Source organism: Nesoenas mayeri (assembly GCF_963082525.1).
Source record: "Nesoenas mayeri genome assembly, chromosome: 2".
In the NCBI taxonomy this organism is placed as follows: domain Eukaryota; kingdom Metazoa; phylum Chordata; class Aves; order Columbiformes; family Columbidae; genus Nesoenas; species Nesoenas mayeri.
Genome location: NC_137543.1, coordinates 141334143 through 141354391, shown reverse-complemented (window position 1 = coordinate 141354391; position 20249 = coordinate 141334143). Strand labels below are relative to the sequence as shown.

Below are 20249 nucleotides of genomic sequence, written 5' to 3'. Positions count from 1 at the left end.
TAATAAGCTAGATGACTGCAATTAATTGTTTTATTCTTTATAAATGTGAAAGGGAAATCAAGATAATAAGTGTACCGTGATAATGCAAATTTTAAGAGCGTATATATTATACAACACGAGGCTTGAAAGAAATGGCATTTTATTGGTGGAAATGACTAATATGTTCTGAATGCATGCTTCCTGTCAGTAGGAGCACACTAAAAGCAGACTGGTGATTGCAATGGGTTGTATAAAATGTTTTAGAGCAGGCAGAACATACATGGTCTGTTTGTCTATGTTAAGATAAATGGCTTCATTGCATTAAAGTTGTCAGGGTAATCCGATGGCAGTGTAGTTAAATAGATGTTCCAGATTTGAGAGTTTGAGTATATAGACCTTTACCTTCTTAAGGCTATGGCAAATAATGATTCTTAATCTTTAACTTCCTTCAAAAGTACTGGGTGAGGAAGATAAAAAAAAATGTGTTTAATTTTAATTGTAAAGGACTAAGCTTACTTTTATTAGAATACTTTTACTGGCAACTGTCTTTTCTGACACTAAGTATAACATACTTTTAAGGAGCAAAAAATAGTCTTGGTGGAATATAGTGACTGTTGCTACTTATTGGTTTCATATTCAGATAGGATCCAGACAGAACAAAATGGGAGGAAGGATAGCCATTTTAAGGGGAAAAAATGTTCTACTGCAGAGGCTAGAATTCTGTGCTTTTCCTGAAAACATTGCAATTAAGAATTCTGGAATAATAGTTCTCCAGTCCTCATCCTCCTGTCTATTCTGTTAAAAATGCCCATTATAGCAATATGAGCACCATTTTTAAATTGATTTTTGAAAGGTGACTGATTGGATGTTGCTGGCTCTGAATAGCAAGAGGGTCATGAAACAACATTCATAGTGGTTTGGGTGGTTTTGTTTGTTTTTTTTCTTTTCAGAATTATTGAAGAATTATTTTGGAAAGCACCTGTCTCAGGTTGCTCATGACATTTTCCTGTTGAGCACTGAAAACCCCAATGACATTTCTTAAATTCAGTGCCATTTGCAACAAAATTTTATATCCATCCAATCCCCAACCCCCCACCCCCCTGTTTTGTGTTTGCCTTTCCCTGGTAATTGGCCATGGTCCTCACTGGATGCTGTGGTGAGCCAGACCAGGAAATCAAACAGGCAGAAAACTAATGACTTTCCCCGTGGATGCACTTCTTTTAACCCAGCTGCTCATTTTTTTAAGAGTGGTTTAGAAGTGGGTGTTTGTTTAGTGATAAAATGAGGTCAGCATAAACATATCAGCTCATACAGCAGAGAGCTGTGAATGCTGCTCAAATGCAGGTACCTGTTCCTGTGCTACAGAAGACTTAGCATATATGGCACCAAAATAGTTCCAAAAAAGTTAACATAATATGCCATGGCCAAAAGGCCACATCTGTGCTACTTTACAGTTACACGTACAGTAACTTCTGTAATTTTTGCATGCCATGGTTACTGTAAGTGTACTTGTCATAGAATCATAGAATCATTTTGGTTGGAAGAGACCCTTAAAATCATCAAGCCCAACCATAACCTAACTCTAGCACTATTCCATGTCCCTAAGCACCTCATCTACACATCTTTTAAACACCTCCAGGGATGGTGACTCCACCACTTGTCTGGGCAGCCTGTTTCATTGCTTTACAACGCTTTCTTCATAGAAGTTTTTCCTAATAGCCAATGTAAACATCCCCTGGCACAACTTGAGGCCATTTCCTCTTGTCCTGTCACTTGCTACTTGGAAGAAGAGACCAACACCCTCTGTGCTACAATCTCCTTTCAGGTAGTTGTAGACAGCGATAAGGTCTCTCCTCAGCCTCCTTTTCTTCAGGATAAACCTCAACCACTTCTCATCAGACTTGTGCTCCTGACACCTCACCAGCCTCGTTGCCCTTCTCTGCACTCTCTCCAGCACCTCAATGTCTTTCTTGAAGTGAGGGGCCCAAAACTGAACACAAGATTCAAGGTGGGACCTCACCAGTGCCAACTACAGGGGGACAATCACTTCTCTAGTCCTGCTGTCCACACTATTCCTGATACAAGCCAGGATGCTGTTGACCTTTTTGGCCACCTGGGCACACTGTTGGCTCATGTTCAGCCGCGTCAATCAACACCCCCCAGATCCCCCTCTGCCAGGCAGCTTTCCAGCCACTCTTCCCTGAGCCTGTAGCGCTGCTTGGGGTGGTTGTGACCCAAGTGCAGGAGCCGGCACTTGGCCTTGTTAAACCTCACACAATTGGCCTCAGACCAATGATCCAGCCAGTCTAGATCCCTCTGTATGGCCTTCCTACTCTCCAGCAGGTCAACACTCCCACCCAGTTTGGTGTTGTCTGCAAACTTACTGAGGGCATGCTTGATCACCTCATTCAGATCATGTATATGCTTATTTACATTTACCATCATAATGACACAATACAGTATGCAGTGTACTATGCTATTCTGACACTTCCACAACTGTGTGAATTTTTTCTTGTATGTACATTTAGAAGATATTTTATACTGCTAGAGTTACCCGTGGAAGCCGGTTGTCTCTATCTGATCTGTTATTCCTGATTTTTAGTGACTGGAATTCATTTGCTTGCTTTTTTTTCTTTTGGAAAGCTTACTGTTGAGTAGTAAGCTTATAGGGTGATCAGTGCTGCTTGAGTGGAAAGATAAATGTAATAATTATCTTCCTTTTCTCATTCTATAAAATGTTCTAGTTTCATGCATCATCAATAGCCTGGTGGTAGTAATGATAAATGGCTGTACTAGTGATGTCACTGCTAAATATTCAGTTTTTGCATTTCTTTACAGTAACATGAATTATTAAATAATTCAATTCTGAAGCAGTGAAAGACTTGTCTTACATCTGCTGTGTACTCTATCTTTTCCCATATGGTTTTTATTTTATTTCTTTTTAGGAGGGGAAAAAAAAAGCAATTACTACTACCTGCTATTTCATTGGAGTATCTTTTTAACAGTGTAAACAGGCGTAAACAGTGGTTACAAAAGGAAAGGGTACAAATTATGTCTGCAGAAGACAATTTATACTTGTAAGTCTAAGTCACAGTTGAGGAGGCAGGGTTCTTTGAGGTAAGATGCAGCTTGTAATACAATGTTTCTTGAGAGAAACAAGGCTGCTGGATAAAATAGTCAAGGTAATGGAGATACAATGGGGGTGGAAAAGGTAGGTTAAGGAAATAAGAGCTAAAGGCACTGCTGTCATGAAAAAGTCTAAGCATATAGCTGCGGTGGCCCTTTATTTGATGCAATAATGCTATTATCAGAATAGCTTTTGTTACTAGATTTAATATTTATACACACATAGTGACCATATTACTGATTTTGGCTAAAGAGAAATAGTAGGGCTCTTGTGTAATTTCTGGTTTAGCTCATTCTTCTTTCTCCTGTATGGAGAAAAATATTAAATGAATTTGTCATTATCTTGAATGACTGGATTTATGAATTACTATAAATTTTTAATTTTTAATGACCTATTCTGTAGGTCCAAACTAAAAGTGTAGGTATCACAGAAATTCAGTAAAGGAGTAGCATGCCAGTTTATTGCCAACAAGTTGTATTAAAACTTTTTTTTGCAGGATAGAAAAATTTGCTGAAAACTACATAATACAGGAAAGTCTGGAGAAAACCTGCTTGTACCTTAGAGCATCCTAGTTAATACTACTTTGCAGCTATGGAAAATTGTAGATATGAAATTGGACTGTGATTGAGCAAGAATCAAACTGTTTAATGTCTTATTTGTGACTAATTCCTTGGGCGTGAAAAAAGATCTACAACAGTGTTGCGAATCTTTGTATCTAGTTGTCAGAATAGAGCAGAAATGTGTTGATACAAATAGGTTTGTAGCAGTATTCAAAAAAGGGATGAAATAAAAAAAATTCACAATATTGCTCTGCTATTTGCTTTGCAGTTCTGTCAACAGGAATTAAATAACTTGAACAATGTTTAATATTAAACATGCAGCTTCCATGCTCACCTAACAATTTTGTTTGGCTGACAAAAGCAGTAACATCATTCCTGTTGGAATAGCTGTCAGCTTCTGTGTCTTCTGATGACAAATAAACTTCATGGCAAAGACCACATACTCTATGTCCTTTGGACCTCTCAGGAAACTTACTCCTTCCTTAAGAAGTACTTCAACAGAATATAAGTTGTATACTAAAATTAGTTTCCAAGCTTATTAGGACCCTTTAACATTTAGAGATTATTTTAGAGTCATAGAACAGCCCAGTTTGAAAGGGACCTCCAAAGGTCATCTGGTTCAACCATTTGTGGGAAAGGGAGCCTAGATGAGAATATCCAGCACACTGTCCAGTCACATCTTGAAAACCTCCAGCAATGGGGACTCTACCACATCCCTGGGGAGATTGTTCCAGTGAATTATTGTTCTTACTGTAAAAAAAAAAAAAAAAAATTCTTATGTTCAGATGAAAGCCTTCCAAGTGCATCTCATACCTGCTGCTCATTGTCTTCTCCATATGGCTTCTTGTAAAGAGTGAGTCTCCATCCTCTTTGTAGCCGCCCTTTAAGTACTGGAATACTGTGATGAGTTCCCCTCTGAGCCTTCTCTTCCCTAGGGAGAAGAGACCTAACACCTTCAGTCCTTCCTTGTGGGACAGGTTCTTCAGCCCTTTGAATATCTTTGTGACCTTCCTTTGGACCCTCTCCAATCTGTCGGTGTTCTTGAATTGTGAGGACCAGAACTAGACACAGTACTCTAGGCGCAGCCTGATAAGCACTGAGTAGTGGGAGCTATTTCATTCCTCATTCTTGAGTCTTCTCATGGTTGTGTACATTGAATGAATTGAAGGCCAAATAGACTTTTATATGCTGAAAGCTTTGAAAATTTTGGAGATTATATAGCTTAAAATTTTTTTTTACTGGTTGTTAAAATACATTCTCACTATTCCTGGACAGTCCCTCCCAATATTTTTCTGTGAATAGAATGATTAAAGAAGTTTTTCTTCAAATGCCATTATATTATGGAATGTGGGCAATGTTTAAAGTTGTAGGGAGAGAATAATGAAATCTAGAAGTTGTTGGTTCACAAAAGGTCCTGATCCAGCTGTGAGTTTCAAGTGAAGACAATTCCTACTAAAGTCTGAAACCCATCATACCCTTTCACAGAGCTAGCTTCAAGATGAGAGCCCACTGTTATGTCAGTATATTGTAATTATGGCCAGCTTGCTTTGTAAGGAAACTGTCCATTTTTTTAATGGAATATATTCTGTCCTTAAGACAGTTTGAAAAGGCCACAAAAGTTATTATATGATATGCTTGCCTTTGTTAGTTACCACTGGCATTGCTGACACAAAGTTGTCTTCACGCTTAAGTTGCACTCAGTTTTGCAAGCAAAATCCCCAGGGCAGAAATATTTCTGATATGGTAAAGAATATAAAAAACATCTGTAGCTTTTCATGTTGTTAAGTGCCATTGAATTCTTGTTGCTGTCTGGTACACCTGACATTTCAACAAAAACAGTTTGTAAGAGTGCTTACCTCATGGAAATTCTTTTATTTTAGTCCACAGAGCTGACAAGACCTGAATCTATAGTAACTGAAGCACCTTGAGATTTTGTTTTTCCTTTGGCATATTGAGTGGTATACATTAATTCTCCTTTTTTTTTTTTTCTTATAAGTCTTATCAAACTTTGAATTTAATAGATAAATCCATGCGGCAAAGCAAGCAGAAGGACCATAAAGTCAAGTTACATGCACCCTCTAGGGAAAAAAACAACTACCACTTGAATTTCTTAAGATCTTAGGGGGCAGATCTTTGACACTGCTCTGGCTATGCTTGGAGCTAAGATAAGTCATGTTAGATAAAAATATCCTTGTCATCCTATTTTGGCATTTTTGTTTTCAGTATGTATTATTTGCAATAAAGTCTAATATAGTCTTCCTTGAAATCTGAGCTTTCTAACAGCAAAAGACTTAGAAGTCTTTCTGATAAATTTGTAAAGCTTCAGAAGTACAACTCAAGGCTTGAAATAAATTAAAGTTAGCTTAAAAATAAGATCTCATTTTATGTGGAGAAAAGTGTTTGCAGGTACGTAATAATGGTGGTCACCAGAGGGCAATGTTCATCTTACTTTTTCATACCTTTTGCAGTTGTATGCTATTCCGTCTGAACTGTTGGGTCTGTGATGAAATTTATTTTGTGTGAAGTTGTTGCAAGTAGTACGTAATTCTGCCTTTCATTTTCTAACTGCAATACATTGCAAGTGGGGGAAAAAAATATGAAGGATTTTTGTTAAAGCTCCAGAAGAGATATTGATTTGCTCAATTCATTTGGTCACTTCCCAGAGGAATATTCTGGGTGTACTGAAAATAAATTGTGACTGCAAAACTTTTTCATCACGCATCAATTTCTCCTTCACTTAAAGCACATTTTGAAGAATTCCAACCTGCTTCTAAAATAAAGATAACACTAACACAACAAACAGTGGACTTTATATATATATATAACAGGGGTTTTTTTAAAGAACAAAACTCTTTAGTTGACTGTATTAGTGAAACATGCAGTACTACCTGAAAATAAATAACAGAAGTATTTATTGGATTGTATTTTATGTCACAACAGTGTATGCTCTACTATGATTTAAGAATCCTGTGAAGAACTCTTGAGTATATAGAATACTGAAAAGGGAAACAAAAAAACCCAACAAAATACACAAATATACACAAAAGCCCCAAACTTCTCTTTGTGCATCAGTTTCAAATCAGAGTGACCTGGATAATGCAAGTTTTTCTACACCTGTAAGCCAGTTTTCAGAAGGATTTTTATGGACTTGGTAGTAAAAAATCTTGCCAGTGCAAGCAACCTATAGGGAATGTATTTATGTTTATCACAGATAAGCAGAGAGGGAGGTTAATAAATCTTTACATATCTTGTATTTTGATTTAAGGTCAGATCACCTGGTTCGGCTATGAAAGTCCTCGTAGTTTCTGGGACTACATTCGAGTAGCTTGTCGAAAAGTATCTCACAATTGCATCTGCAGTATTGAGAACATGGAGAATGTCGGTTCTTCTAGAGCTAAGGTAGGGAAGAGAAAGGTCAAATTTACATCTTTTTTTTTTAAATTACATTATTCTGTGTAAAATATAGCTGACATTTCTGTATCCAGAAGAAAAACATATTACTAAGCTTGCCCTGTAAAATTTTTCATTGTTTGAAATAATTATTTTTATATGTACCTAGTAAATATTTACTTTTATAAACCCCACTTTTAAATCTGAATGTGTTTCCTTTCAAATTGATGTTCATTCAGTAGAATAAAACTCTAATTCTCTGTTCAGTGAGTACATTTTATTAATATAATAAAGTGTTTGCCTTCACATTTTCAAACTTGCATAATTTTTTGAAAATGCAGTATGTTGAGGGAAATTAAGTTCATGAGGGCATGCCTAACAAATATTATTCTAAAATTGTAGTAATGTGAGGGTTTTTTTCCTGAGTATCATTTTATTTTGCAAATAATTTATGCAGTAATATAAAAAGTGTGATCAACTCTTGAGTTTGATGTGATTGCACAGGAAGCATTAAAAGATTTATTTGTTAATAAACATCCATAATTTAAAGGGATCACTATAGAAATGACATCACAGTTTCTGATTGTAGGTACAATAGAAACATTAAGGAAGTAACAATTCACTGTGTTTATATGTATATCATTTGAATAAAAATAAGCTTTAAACTGACCTATCATTAAATCTCAATAGTGAGACAGTGTAGACCAACATCTTAAAAAAACAAACCAACAAAAAAACCCAACTATTGGAAAGAGGTTACAAGTTCTTTTTACCAGATTGGAATACTTTTCAGTAGCTTGCATTTCTGTGTAAAGCAGCCATGATTGATGACTAAGAACCTTCTGACTTGAAAGTATAAGTAGTATAAAAAGATGCACAAATTAATGCGCAGTTGTTTGAACAAGTATCCAAACTGTGTTACATGACTATTTTAAACATCTTGTAGTCCCATTTTTTTATTATACTCAGGATTATTCACAGTTGGTATCTTTGGTGAGGTGGAAATATTTTGTTTGTTATATACAAAAACTTTGGAGCTTTTTTATTCAGAGGCATGACTGTGGTTAGTACAATTTAAATGACAGGTATTTACACAACTAGTTTTCTTCAACAAAGGATGATGCTTAGATCAAGCAGCAGTAGATCTTTGGGCAGCCTTTCAGATGATCCATAGTATTGCGGAACAGCTACCGTTGCTACTTTCTTCATGTGTACGGACTCAGTTTTAGATTTTTCATAGTAAACATATATGTAATTTGCTTGAAAGCCTTGAAACACTTGAGATTCTATGACAAAACAGCTATTGATTGGTCTTCCTATCCAGAATATCACATGCTCTTCCTAGCACTCAATGTACTGGAGTAATAGACTGATAATTTAAGTCATGCAGCTTTTCTTCTTGCTTACATTGAGATCTAGAAATCCAGATAATTTGATATTTCCTAATACTTTCTGGAGAGACTCATGTTCTAGAATCTGATGGTTGTGCTTATATTCATGATTTATTTTAAAGGTGTTTCTGAATTTCAATATTTTAATAGACATTAATATTTAAATTTAGTTGTTAATAAGATGAAAAGCTATTTTATGAAATACTCTTAGAAAAAAGTTAAAATTTTCTTTTACTTTGTGAAGAACTCCATGCCAAATAGTAAACACAAGAGCTAATTTATGCAGCAAGTGTGAAGAACGGTACTGAATTTTTTCAAGTTCATGTGGGAATATTTTGGATGTCCGTATCTGAAAAGGTTGGAGGCATGGCAACATAAATACCATTGGTGTGCATCATCTAATCATAGAATGTCCTGAGTTGGAATGGACCCACAAGGATCATCGAGTCCAGCTCCTGTCCCTGCATGTGATAACCCCACAGTTCATACTATGTGTCTTTGACACCTCCCTGGGGAGCCTATTCCAGTGTTCCACCACCCTCTGGACGAAGAACCTTTTCCTCATGTCCAACCTAAACCTGCCCTGGCACATCTTCTTGCCATTCCCTTGTGTTCTGTCACTGGTGACCACAGAGAAGAGTTTGGCACCTGCCCTTCCTCCTCCCCTTGTAAGGAAGCTGAAGACCACGATGATGTCTCCTCTCGGTCTCCTCATCTCCAGGCTGAACAAACCCAGTGGCTTTAGCCACTCCTTATATGGCTTTGCCTCCAAGCCCTTCACCAACTTTGTAGCCCTCTTCTGGACACTTTTTAGTAGTTTAATATCTTTTTTATCCTGTGGCACCCAGAACTGCACACAGTGCTCCAGGTGAGGCCACACCAGAGCAGAGCGGGACAATCACCGCCCTCACCTGGCTGGTGATGCTGTGCTGGATGCACCCAGGACACTGTTGGCCCTCTTTGGCTGCCAGGGCACACTGCTGGCTCATGTTCAACTTGCTGTTGAATGATGTCTCAAGCATCTTGTCCCCCAGTCTGTATGTACAACCAGGGTTACTGTGTCCCAGGTGCAAAATCCCGCACATGCCCTTGTTGAACTTCATGCGGTTGGTGATTGCCCAGTTCTCCAACTTGTCCAGGTCCCTCTGCAGGGCCTCTCTGCCCTTGAGAGTGTCAACAGCTCCTCCCACTTTTGTGTCATCAGCGATCTTACTGAGTATTCCCTCACATCCTGAGTCTAAGTGATTTATAAAGACATTGAAGAGTGCTGGCCCTAAGATGGATCCCTGTGGAACCCTGCTAGTGACTGGTTGCCAGCCAGTCACCCCATTTACTAGAACCCTTTGAGCCTGGCCTGTCAGCCAATTGCTCACCCACTGCACTATGTGTTTACCCACCTGGATGCATCAGTTTTACTGGTGGCCCAAAAGGGTATCTGCTTCAGCCTGGAAGCTCTTAGTAAGGGCTCACCAGTGGTAGTTGGTCCTGCTTTCACTGGAGCTGCATGGGCTTTAGTTGTTAGCTAAGCAGCATTGTCAGGGTTTGACTGTTTCACTCATGATCTAAATAACTGCAACATAAAGGCATCTATCCAGATGAACAGCCTTTTAATTTTAGTGAGCTCTTGATAAAGTATTTTCTATGTGGTTGGCATTTATGAAAGTGAATTTTCTTGTTATTTACCATCTGCCTATCTTATAAATTTAGTTTGTTCTAGGTCTGTGTAAATTAAAAGTAGGACTCTAATATGCTACAGGTGGTTTTGGTAGAATGTCTGTAGTGATATTCAGCTAGATGTCAATTAGGACCAAATACTTTAAGCAGAAAGACATCTTACTAGTTATATAACTAATTGTTTATATGGGTTTCAAGAAAAGTTCCTGGTGTTCTCAAGATGATAATCTTGACAATGGCAGCCATTTAAAATGTCTCTTTCTTGTAAATTACAGTCCTGTGCACTAGACCTGTAAACACAGTGCAACATACATTCCTAAAAAGTTATTTTTGAAGCTATTGCTGTTGTTTATAGAGCTGTTTGAATGAAGTTTTGGGGTTTTCCTTTGAAATTTTGGAGAACTTTATTTCACAATAAAGTTTATTTGTAAGAATGTATTTTCTATTTTCCTTGTTACTATAAGTACATCTTAGCAAAAATTTCTGTTTAGTGATAATTTTGTTAATCAGTTCATTTCACTCAGGTAAATCAACTGTATTTGTTGCCAGATGAAAAATTGTTTTGCTCTGTAATACTCAAATATTTGGTATCTATTTCTTCTTGCAGGGTCGAGCCTGGATCAGAGTAGCACTTATGGAAAAACATTTGTCTGAATATATTTCCACAGCTCTGAGAGACTTCAAAACAACCAGGTCTCTAAGACTTATTTTTGCAGTATTTTAGCAAATGTTGCTTAAATGAGAGACTTGCATTTGGAAGTGAATGTTCCAATTGATTTTTATGGGAAAGTCACTTATAAAAGAGCTGTAACCTAGTAAAAGACATCTGGAGGCGGTATCAATTGATTGGATTTTAACACAGGTAAAACCACAAAATTGAACATCACAAAGGGATTTTCAAATTGTTGAAATAGGTCTGGAATTCTTGAAAGGTCAAAAGAGAAGAAAAGCTCTCTAAAGAAGGAACTAATTCTGAAATTGTAGCTTGATAAGGATAAAAGATGTGATGTTCCTTTCAAAACTAGTAATGGTTGACAGAAATCCCTAGAGACTCAGTAAAAAATAATTTTTATAGAAACTTTTCTTGATGAAAGGAAGAGAATTGTAGGAACCTTTTGAGAAATGTAGAAGAGAGTTAGTGATCAGGCATAGCTTGGATTCTTGATGTAATATGAAAAATTTGTAACAGATTTTTGTTGTACCTTCTAATGGTAAAAGCTCTTACGGACAAAAATATGCTTTGGAATAGAAAATACTCTGGCATTTTTGGACTGGTGCTAGATAATGTGATTATTATTTAATGCTCTATCCTGTAACAAGTGTGTCTTGTAGATTTCTGAAGTCATCTAAATATGAGTGAGACTGTAACGTTGTGGTACCTTATCTTGAACTCTAAAAGTTTTAGATTTACTGAATGGACTGTTTAAACAATAAGAATTTTCTCTATAAGGACTTCTGTTCATTTAGAATATTATTTCTGTTTGTAATACTATTTTTCCACAGATCTCCACATATTTTGCCCATATTAAGGTGACTTTGAAACACAACTATGTAAACCTCCCATTTTATTGAACTTTCCAGACCTGTTGTCTTTATTTTACCCAGATTTGCTTGCATTTACAGTAGAGAAGACGTTCAAAATACAAAGATTTCTGGGAAAGATTTACTCATGTTGCCTCAAACTTAAAAGTCACTTGGGGTTTTGAGGAGGAGATGAGGAGGAAAAAGGAGGGCCACAAACTATGTAGTGAAGTAGTACTTTCTTTGACCCTGTTTGGTAGTGTTTGTTTGCCTAGTGGATAATGGCAGTAGTATTTTATTAGTATTTTCAAATTCATTTTTTTGAACATGTTTATGTTTAATATATATGAATGTTCTTTTAGTGGTATAAATTTTGGAAGCAACCTCTCTTGCATACCAAACAGACTAAGTGCAAAATTTATTTTGAAGTAATATTTTAAATACATTTAATGGAGATAAAAGTTACACTCTCAGATCTCGGTAGTGCAGATTTCAAATCAACTGTCAATTATGTTTATGTTCTCTTTTCCCATTTTTGGGTGCCTATATAAGTGGCCTGATTTTTTTGGTGATGTTTTGTACCATTTATTTAGCATTTTAAATTATGTATTGAGCTATATGTATATTTAATTATTTACATACATTATAAATATCATATGTTACACATGTGTGTATGTAGAATATGAGATTCATTTATCATACTGCTAGCTTTTTTAACCTTTGCTGTTATGTTTAGGTGCCTGATCTTAGGTCAAGTCCTTTAAGGAAGCAGCACATTATTAGTGCTGGATCTGTATATTAAGCTTGAAAAGGGCTTTGATTAAGCATTGGCACACAATTATTTTTCTAACAAATTGGTCAGCACAGACTCTTAAGTGAAAGTAGTCTGTTCTGTTGTGAGATCTCAACAGTACAGCACTGAAAGAAGATCTGTGAGTTTTCCAAGGAACTGTTGTTTTGGCTGGATTACTGTAGCTGATTTGAGAAATATGGTACTGTCTGGCTAACATCTGCATCTCACTGTTTTAAGTATGCCCTGTCTTATTTGTCTGATTACTTCCTAGGCCTGATTTTTACAAGATAAACTGAACACAGTACAGATGGGTACCTGGCAGTGCTTTACAAATTCCAGTGATATGCCTTGTAATCAGGTTGTGCTGGGAGCATTGCTGTCAGTTTACAAGTAAGAGTAACTGTACTCAATTAGACTGTAAAGTCCATCCAGCTCAGTATTCTGTCTCAAGCAGTGGCCAGTTTGGCCTCCTGGTGCCCTTCCTGAATCAGAGTGTAGACAGGGGAATCTGTACATCATAGCCTCAGTGTCAGGACTATAATCTCTGTCTTCCCAGAGGAAGTCTTCCAGATTTCTTGCCTCTACTGAGAACATGGAAGGCCTTGGAGAAAGCATTTCCTTACAGCTGATTGATGTCTGTTATGAAAATGCAAAAGTGGAACTTCTGACAGTGCGCCATGCAGCCAACTTGAGCTCTCATTGAGCTGTCCCAGTGCTTTCATGTAATTCTTAAAACAGGTGTAACTTTTGGTAGGGCAGCATTGCTGGTGTTTGCCTGAAAGGTGGGTTGCATTAAATAACCCTGGCACCTTTTTGCATCATACATTGCTAGAAGGTGTAGGTGGACTGTGCATCTTGGTTTCTGGTAAGTGACCTTGCAACCTTGCCTTAGGTACTGAACACCTCTTGGTTTCCCCCTTTCCACATGTAACGCTTAGGTTTTGCAGGTGAATTCTGGTGACCTTTCTGCCTCTGCCACTGCCAGGACTACTTTAACACAGAAATTGATACTGTGTGCTACTTTGCTGAACAGATCAAATGCCTTTTTTACAAGGCCATGTGTGTAAATGGTGGGTCCTGTTTGCCTGCCCTGTGTATGGAATGTTTCTGTCTAGAAGTAGCTTCTGTGATAGCTGAGAGGAGAAAATTAGAAAAATGGGAGAGTAGGGGGAGGTGGTGAGGGAATACAGATTTAAAAATTGTTGCTTTATTGGTCGCTGTTCTCAAGCAGCCTTCATGTGTCTACACATACCAGCATATGTGAAGTATGTTTTGAAATCAAGGCATGGAGTTTTAAAATTTGGCCAATAGGTCTTTTACAGTAAAAAATGGTATTAAGAAAACACTCCTCCTTCAAATAATGAAAATTTAAAATCTCAGAATAAGTGGATGCAGCGTGCATGTATCTTCCCAGCATGCAGGATTTTAAGAAAACGTATGCTACCTGAAAAATAGCTGTTTTGTGAAAATATAAAAAAATTATCAACTACTAAGAATGAAGAGTAAGTGTTGAGCTTCAAAAGAGGCTGCAAATACAATTGTGAGAGAGAACTTTTTTTCATACAGTGGAATAGTGAGTTTTTTTTAATGTGCACGACGCCAGTTCTTCCTTTCAGCAGTAAAATATAAGATACCTTTGTTATTTTCTTTGCATTTTGTCCATCCCATTTTACTGTTTCTTAGGGCTAATATTGTAACTTCTTTTTGCTTCTTAATTTTTATACAGTCTAGGATTGTGGTGTTTTGTGCTGTGCAGTCTATTGTTTTGCTTGATTTGAAATGAAATATAAATGTCCCCAGGGTTCACATGAATTGCTTTTATTGAAACTGGATTTCTTCAGTTTGCTGTTAACTATGGAAAATATTGTTATTATTTGAGAGAAAATTGTATTAACTGAACTAATTTCTTTTGTATTGAAGGAGATTTTATGAGGATGGAGCAATTGTTCTTGGTGAAGAAGCAAATATGCTTGCTGGCATGCTCTTGGGACTCAATGCAATTGATTTCAGGTATTTTATATGCATACTTCCTAACAAAGTGCTCAGAGAAAGTATTTATAAATTGATGCATTATGGGAAAACATTGTTAGATTCCCTTGAGAGTCTGAGAAAGAAATCTCAACTGACTCTTCTAGATCAGAACAACGTTATGCCTTAGTTTATATAGCTGCATGATTACATGGTCTTTCTTTCAGATATCAAAAATCCTAAAAGTAATCACAAGTTTAATTACAGAAGATACATCAAACCCATTAAACTTACAGACAACTGAATCTTTTGAAGTGATTTTTAAACTGTAAGGAAAACTGTGTGATTAAGTACATGATTATGCTCTGGTACTCAATGACAGCATTGTAACTACATATGTAGAAAGTGTAGGTATCTTTAGCACTTCTAAATTTTAAAAGCGAATGACCATTGAATATTAATTGGTGTTATAATTAGCTGCAGCCAACCTCCAAATTGTCATCAGCTTACATGAATTTACCTTTACAATCTCTAGCTAGACTTCTGTCTGCTTTGTTGCATGATTAATTCTCTGTTTTGAGGTAATGAAGGTGCAAGCACACCATAAATACTATAAAAAAACATCTTGGCATGTATATGTATATATACATATGTAAACATCAGCAAGGTATAAAGACTACAGTGTCTTTGAAAAGATGAAGCCTGGCTGTTGTAAGGTCCTGTTAATATATTGCTGGTTGGACCCACTTGGCCTCATACAGAGCCCCTGGGGAAGGGTTTTGTATACAGCATAGGAAAAAGGACAATGATAGTGCTTTTCTCCAGCCTCCTGGCAGTACACTATTAATATTTACTCTCTGGCATCATTAATGTTTGTCACAAACCAGTTAGGAGATAAACTGCCAGGAAAAAAGCACATAGTCTCACCAGATGACCTGAGTGATTGACTGTTGCCAAAAGGCCTCTGGAGATTTATTCCTGTTTATGTGCCCTTATACCAGTTCGGGGGCTTGTTGGACCCTCTGTGAGCCAGTTTAACTTGTTAAAGAGTGAAAAAAACATAGTAAGAAGACAGGATAGTTCTTTCATTGGTAGCATCCTATTAGTGACATAGATGATGTGACCATAAGGCTTAGAGAAGAGAAGGAATATAAAAAGATTGAGTAATGTCTTCCCTTTCTGGTAGCAGTGAGCATTTAGTTCAGCTGCCTGTGGGATTGCAACTGGATGCTAAAGGGGAAAAAAAATAGATTCAGGACTTGGTGGCTGAACTAGCTCATTACGGAGTCAGATAACTGCCAATAGTACCGTAAGGAGGGGAAACAAATGTGGGGAGGAAGAGGGTGAAAACGCAGGATAGTAAAAGAATTGCCAGCATTTAGCTGTTAGATTGGCTTAACTGCATCCTCAACATATGTTCTAGGAGAACAGAAGTGTGCTGCAGGATGACAAAAGAGCTAGTCTTGTGTAGAGAAAATGAAAATCTTACGAGATTTTATTAGTTTAAGCTTTAACTATGCAAAATGAAACTGCTTCTGTATTAGTACTGTAGTGGAAAGGACTGTAGCTATACATGAATAAGCAGCATAGCAGGAGTAGGTCTGCTCTATGTAAATGCTACCATAAATAATCACCCATTGACTGAGTTTGTCTTGCACAAGCCTCAGTGATACATACTACCGGTATGAGAGATTAGTTGTGTGAGTGTGCTTGTTGTTCCTTTGTCCTCTGATTTCTTACAAGCATATACTGTCAACAATATTCAGATTAATGATTGTTTCTCATTGGAGACATTTTATTTTTTGTCAATGTAGCTTTTAAGAGCCTAGAAATTTTCTTGGCAAAACAGGAACATAGTACAAGAGCAGCATTTTTATTGTGCTGCATGTAAGTCATAGTATTGTGGTTTGAACGGCTGAGAAGCTGTAGCCATTCTTTGTATGTTATATTTGAGATAATTTTTTTTCAGTTCAAACAGTTTCTTACAAATGTTGACTGGCTTATCTGTGTGGAACTGTGAGTAAGACTTTGGGGTGGAGATGGGGGAACCTAGGTGAGAACAGATTATAATTTTAATTTTTTTTCCCTTTACAGTAGTATGGAATTATGTATCTATTTAAAATAACTGAGGTCTGGCAGGACTGTTTTTTGTTGTTTTATTTTCCTAGGAAAAGAAAAAAACACACCTTCAGATATACTTCCCAAGTACCACTGAAGTGGATTGCATTGTCAAAAATGGAACTTTGCAATCAAGCTAGCAAAAGCTGTGTCTTCCTAGAATCTCATTTTTGATGATAGAGATAATAGGAGTTAGGAAGCCTTGTGGAAGTATAATTAATTTTGTCACTTCAGTAATAATTAAACATGATTCAAATACAATCTTTTATATCCAGTACCAAAGACGAACATAGATGAAAGCTTTGTAAAGCTATTGCAATTTAAGAGAATTTTCTGAAAGTTAGTTTCTTTAATGTTCCTCATCTTCCTGCAGCCCAACACCAGAAAGTATCTGAAAGGAGAAAGACTCTGAAATACTTCTGAGAACTGATTGTTTACTTAAAGTTAGTAGGATGGTTACATAAGCACTCTGCAAACACTTTAAATTAGCTTAAATAGTGAAGATTCCAAGATCATACGTAGCTTTTTCTGTTTCTCTGGATTCAGCTAACTTTCATTTTCCTGTTATTCCGTTGTAATCTGTATTTTCAGAATAAAAGCGAATACTTAAAAAAGAGGATTTATATCACTTGCTCCTCCCTATTCCCTGGTTATGTGGAATTTCTGTTTTTGGGGTTCTCATTATCCTATAACATGCTTAGTGACTCCCATTTAATATTAAGCAATCTAATTCGGCTGAGTTGGATTTCGGTTTTAAATGCTCTAGGCCTTTCTTATTACCAAAAAAATGAGAAAAATCAAATTTTACATTGGTAAGATTCAACTGTCTTTTAATTTTCTTGTTATAATCTTATCATTGTTTCTCTTGTTTTATCAGTTTTTGTCTGAAGGGTGAGGGATTGGATGGCAGCTTTCCAGCTGTCATAGATTATACACCGTACTTGAAGTTCACCCAGAGGTACTTTTTATATTTATGCTGCTTTTTAAATTTCATTTAATTGACAAAATTTTACTTCATATTGGGCCTTTTACTTCTCATTTCACACTCAAAATAACATCTGTATCTGAATACAAACCTGTACACTCAGATACCTTGCTCTTTCAGACTGGTGGAATTATTACATGACTCATCAGAGTGAGTCATGCTAAATTTGTTTACTTGGATTAGAATTGCAGTTCATCAGGAAACAATTTTTTTACTTCCTTTGAAGTAAAGACCAAGTTGTCTTTTCTCTTGGACCTCTTCTGTGTAGCCATAAACTTAAAAGTAGTTATTTTGCAAATAAAAATTATATATGCCCTCGTAAATGGTAAAATGTGCCAAATAATCAGGATGAGCCGTTAGCACATAATAAAAAATCATGACTAGATGTGTGCATAATCTGACCTTCCAGCTACATCTTGCTCCTCTGATCAGCCATACGACTAGTAATAAAAAGAAGGATCACTATCTAATAGATCAGATAGCAACCTGACATCTCCAAAAAGCATGGAAATTAATGGATATTGGTGCGTTTGCCAAAATTATGGAAAGCGGGTGGGAGATAGGAGTAGTCTTGAAAATGTACAACTGAACATGAAACGTCCTAGTTATTCTCTTAAAGTTCTTCCTAGCTTACACGTTAATGACAAATTATGTGGTTCAGTTAAATCAGAATTTGCATCACAGCAGAATCGTGGGGTCAGAGGAATCGCTTACTTAACGAACTAGTAAATGCTGTCAATGTAGTGGAAAGTATAGTTGTAAGGGAAGATTTCAAATGGGTATTGGGATAAATTAAAATTCTTGTCTCTGAGACAATGCCTGAATTCTTTGGCATGCATTTATTCTGGATGTTAAGGAGACACTTTAATAATGAATCTGTGTATTACTTAGGGAGATACTTATGGTCCATGAAATAACAGGACCATGGTCTTCACTATAACGATAACCATGTATTCTCATTTAAATTTATCATGACTACACATAACAACAGTTTTTAATTTTTCTACTTTTTTAGAAACAAAATCTCTTTTCAGATACTGCTCTTTGCCCTGAATTTATGAAGTAAAGATGAAGTCACCAGTTCCTTAGATAGTGTATTGTAATGCATTGGCCACTTGTATTCCAGGAGAGAATCCCACATGCACTTGTCTAACTTGACTAACGTCACAAGCAAACTTTGCCCTTTCTTTAGGTGGCTATACAAATACAAGCTTGAAACAGTTTGGTGATCTACACTGTCCCAACATTTTGATTGTTTTTGGTTTACCGAGATTTAGATATCTGTGGTGTTTTAATTTCAAGGGGAATTTGCATTTTAGCAAACATAGCTTTTCACTTGGCTAATAAATATGATCCTTCAGTTCTGACAGCATCAGCAGTGATGAAGAAGAGCTAAGAACGCTGGGCAGTAGTGGCAGTGAAGGCAGTACTCCAGAGAACATTGGTCCTCCTTTCATCACGGATGAAAACAGTTGGTACAACAAATGCAAAAGGGTAGAACAGAAGTACCGGCTTGCATTGGAACAGAAGGTAAAAGATTAGTTTTTTTGTGGGAGTGATGGAGCCAAAGCTCATCACCAGCCAACTGGTGACATATCCATTTCAATAAAGACAGAAAAATAGATTAAATATTTTTTTAGCATCATGTAAGTGGTCATAAATTTTATGATCCTCAGCCTATCTAAGTATCTTTGCTCATTGATTTGAAGGAAAAGAGGTTTGAGGAGAGGGAGGAGAGAATACTAATTATGATAATAGAGAGATAAGATTTCACAATCTAATGTAGAAGCTTTGGCTCTTTTTTCTAATCTCAGGGTCACAGGCACTGTATCTCTGGAGCTGTCGAGTTGCAACCTTGAAGTGAACACAACTGTCCACATGACTTTCCTCTTTGTTAGAAGTCATAGAATTTTACTGACGTAGGTAGACTGCCTGTTGAAGTCTTCTATAATGATAGTGATGTTAAACTTCTAACATTTAGTCTTGCAGTAAACACAAATGATCGGCAACATAATCTATCTAGAAGGAAAAGCAAACTATCTTCTCAGTGATCCTGAGATGAGTCTTAGAAAATACATAGTTTTAAGACCTGCTTCAAGCTAAATGGGAAAAAACAAAGCGTGTGCTTGGATTTGATTGTAATAACTTAGGTGACATATTGAATGTTATTATAGAAGCCAAAGGTAGGTTTTCCCTCTACCACCCAAAATACTGCAAGTTAAAGGTGAAGTAAATTACATATCCAAACTTTCTAGTATTTTTAAAAGCAAAGTGATGGTTGTTTTTTTGTAAGAGCATGTTACAACTACAGAGACAGCAATGTGTATTCACTAGTGGCAGAAAGAAGGGATTGTTCATAGAGACTGAAGAAATAGTCACAGAAAGAGAAAGGTCAAGAAAAATGAAAGGGAAGAAAAAAGAAAGACAAATGGCTAATGTTTTTAAAGAACTTTATTAGTATTTTTAGTATCCTTTTTTTCCTAATGTCAGAATTTGATTTTGGTGAAACTGAACACAGTAAGCCATGGGAAAGGCTGGAACTACGTAAGAGTGCTTGGAGGTGTAAATATTTCCTGTAGTTTAGAGCATTAGAATCACAAGATAATCTCTCTGACTTTCTAGCTTCTACCAAACTTGGTGGGGATGGGGCGAGGAGAGAAGGGCAGATGGGATCTAGAATGGATATTCTGTCAGGTGGGACTCTGTACATACTGTGGCTCAAGTCCTGGTACTGACTCAGTTA

At 36.7% G+C, this 20249-nt stretch overlaps 1 protein-coding gene across 3 annotated transcripts in view; it reads left to right on the top strand.

Moving 5' to 3' along the window:
* The window catches only part of RUNDC3B (RUN domain containing 3B), a gene marked incomplete at both ends in the record, with an annotated part of 51332 nt that overhangs the window by 8377 nt on the left and 22706 nt on the right, over window positions 1–20249 (top strand). For all 3 annotated transcript variants that reach the window (XM_080340508.1, XM_080340507.1, XM_080340506.1), the window contains 5 exons: window positions 6932–7065; window positions 10729–10814; window positions 14356–14445; window positions 17399–17479; window positions 18868–19036. In XM_080340508.1, coding sequence (XP_080196634.1) covers window positions 6932–7065; window positions 10729–10814; window positions 14356–14445; window positions 17399–17479; window positions 18868–19036 — 560 coding nt within the window. The remainder of the gene's footprint in view (window positions 1–6931; window positions 7066–10728; window positions 10815–14355; window positions 14446–17398; window positions 17480–18867; window positions 19037–20249) is intronic.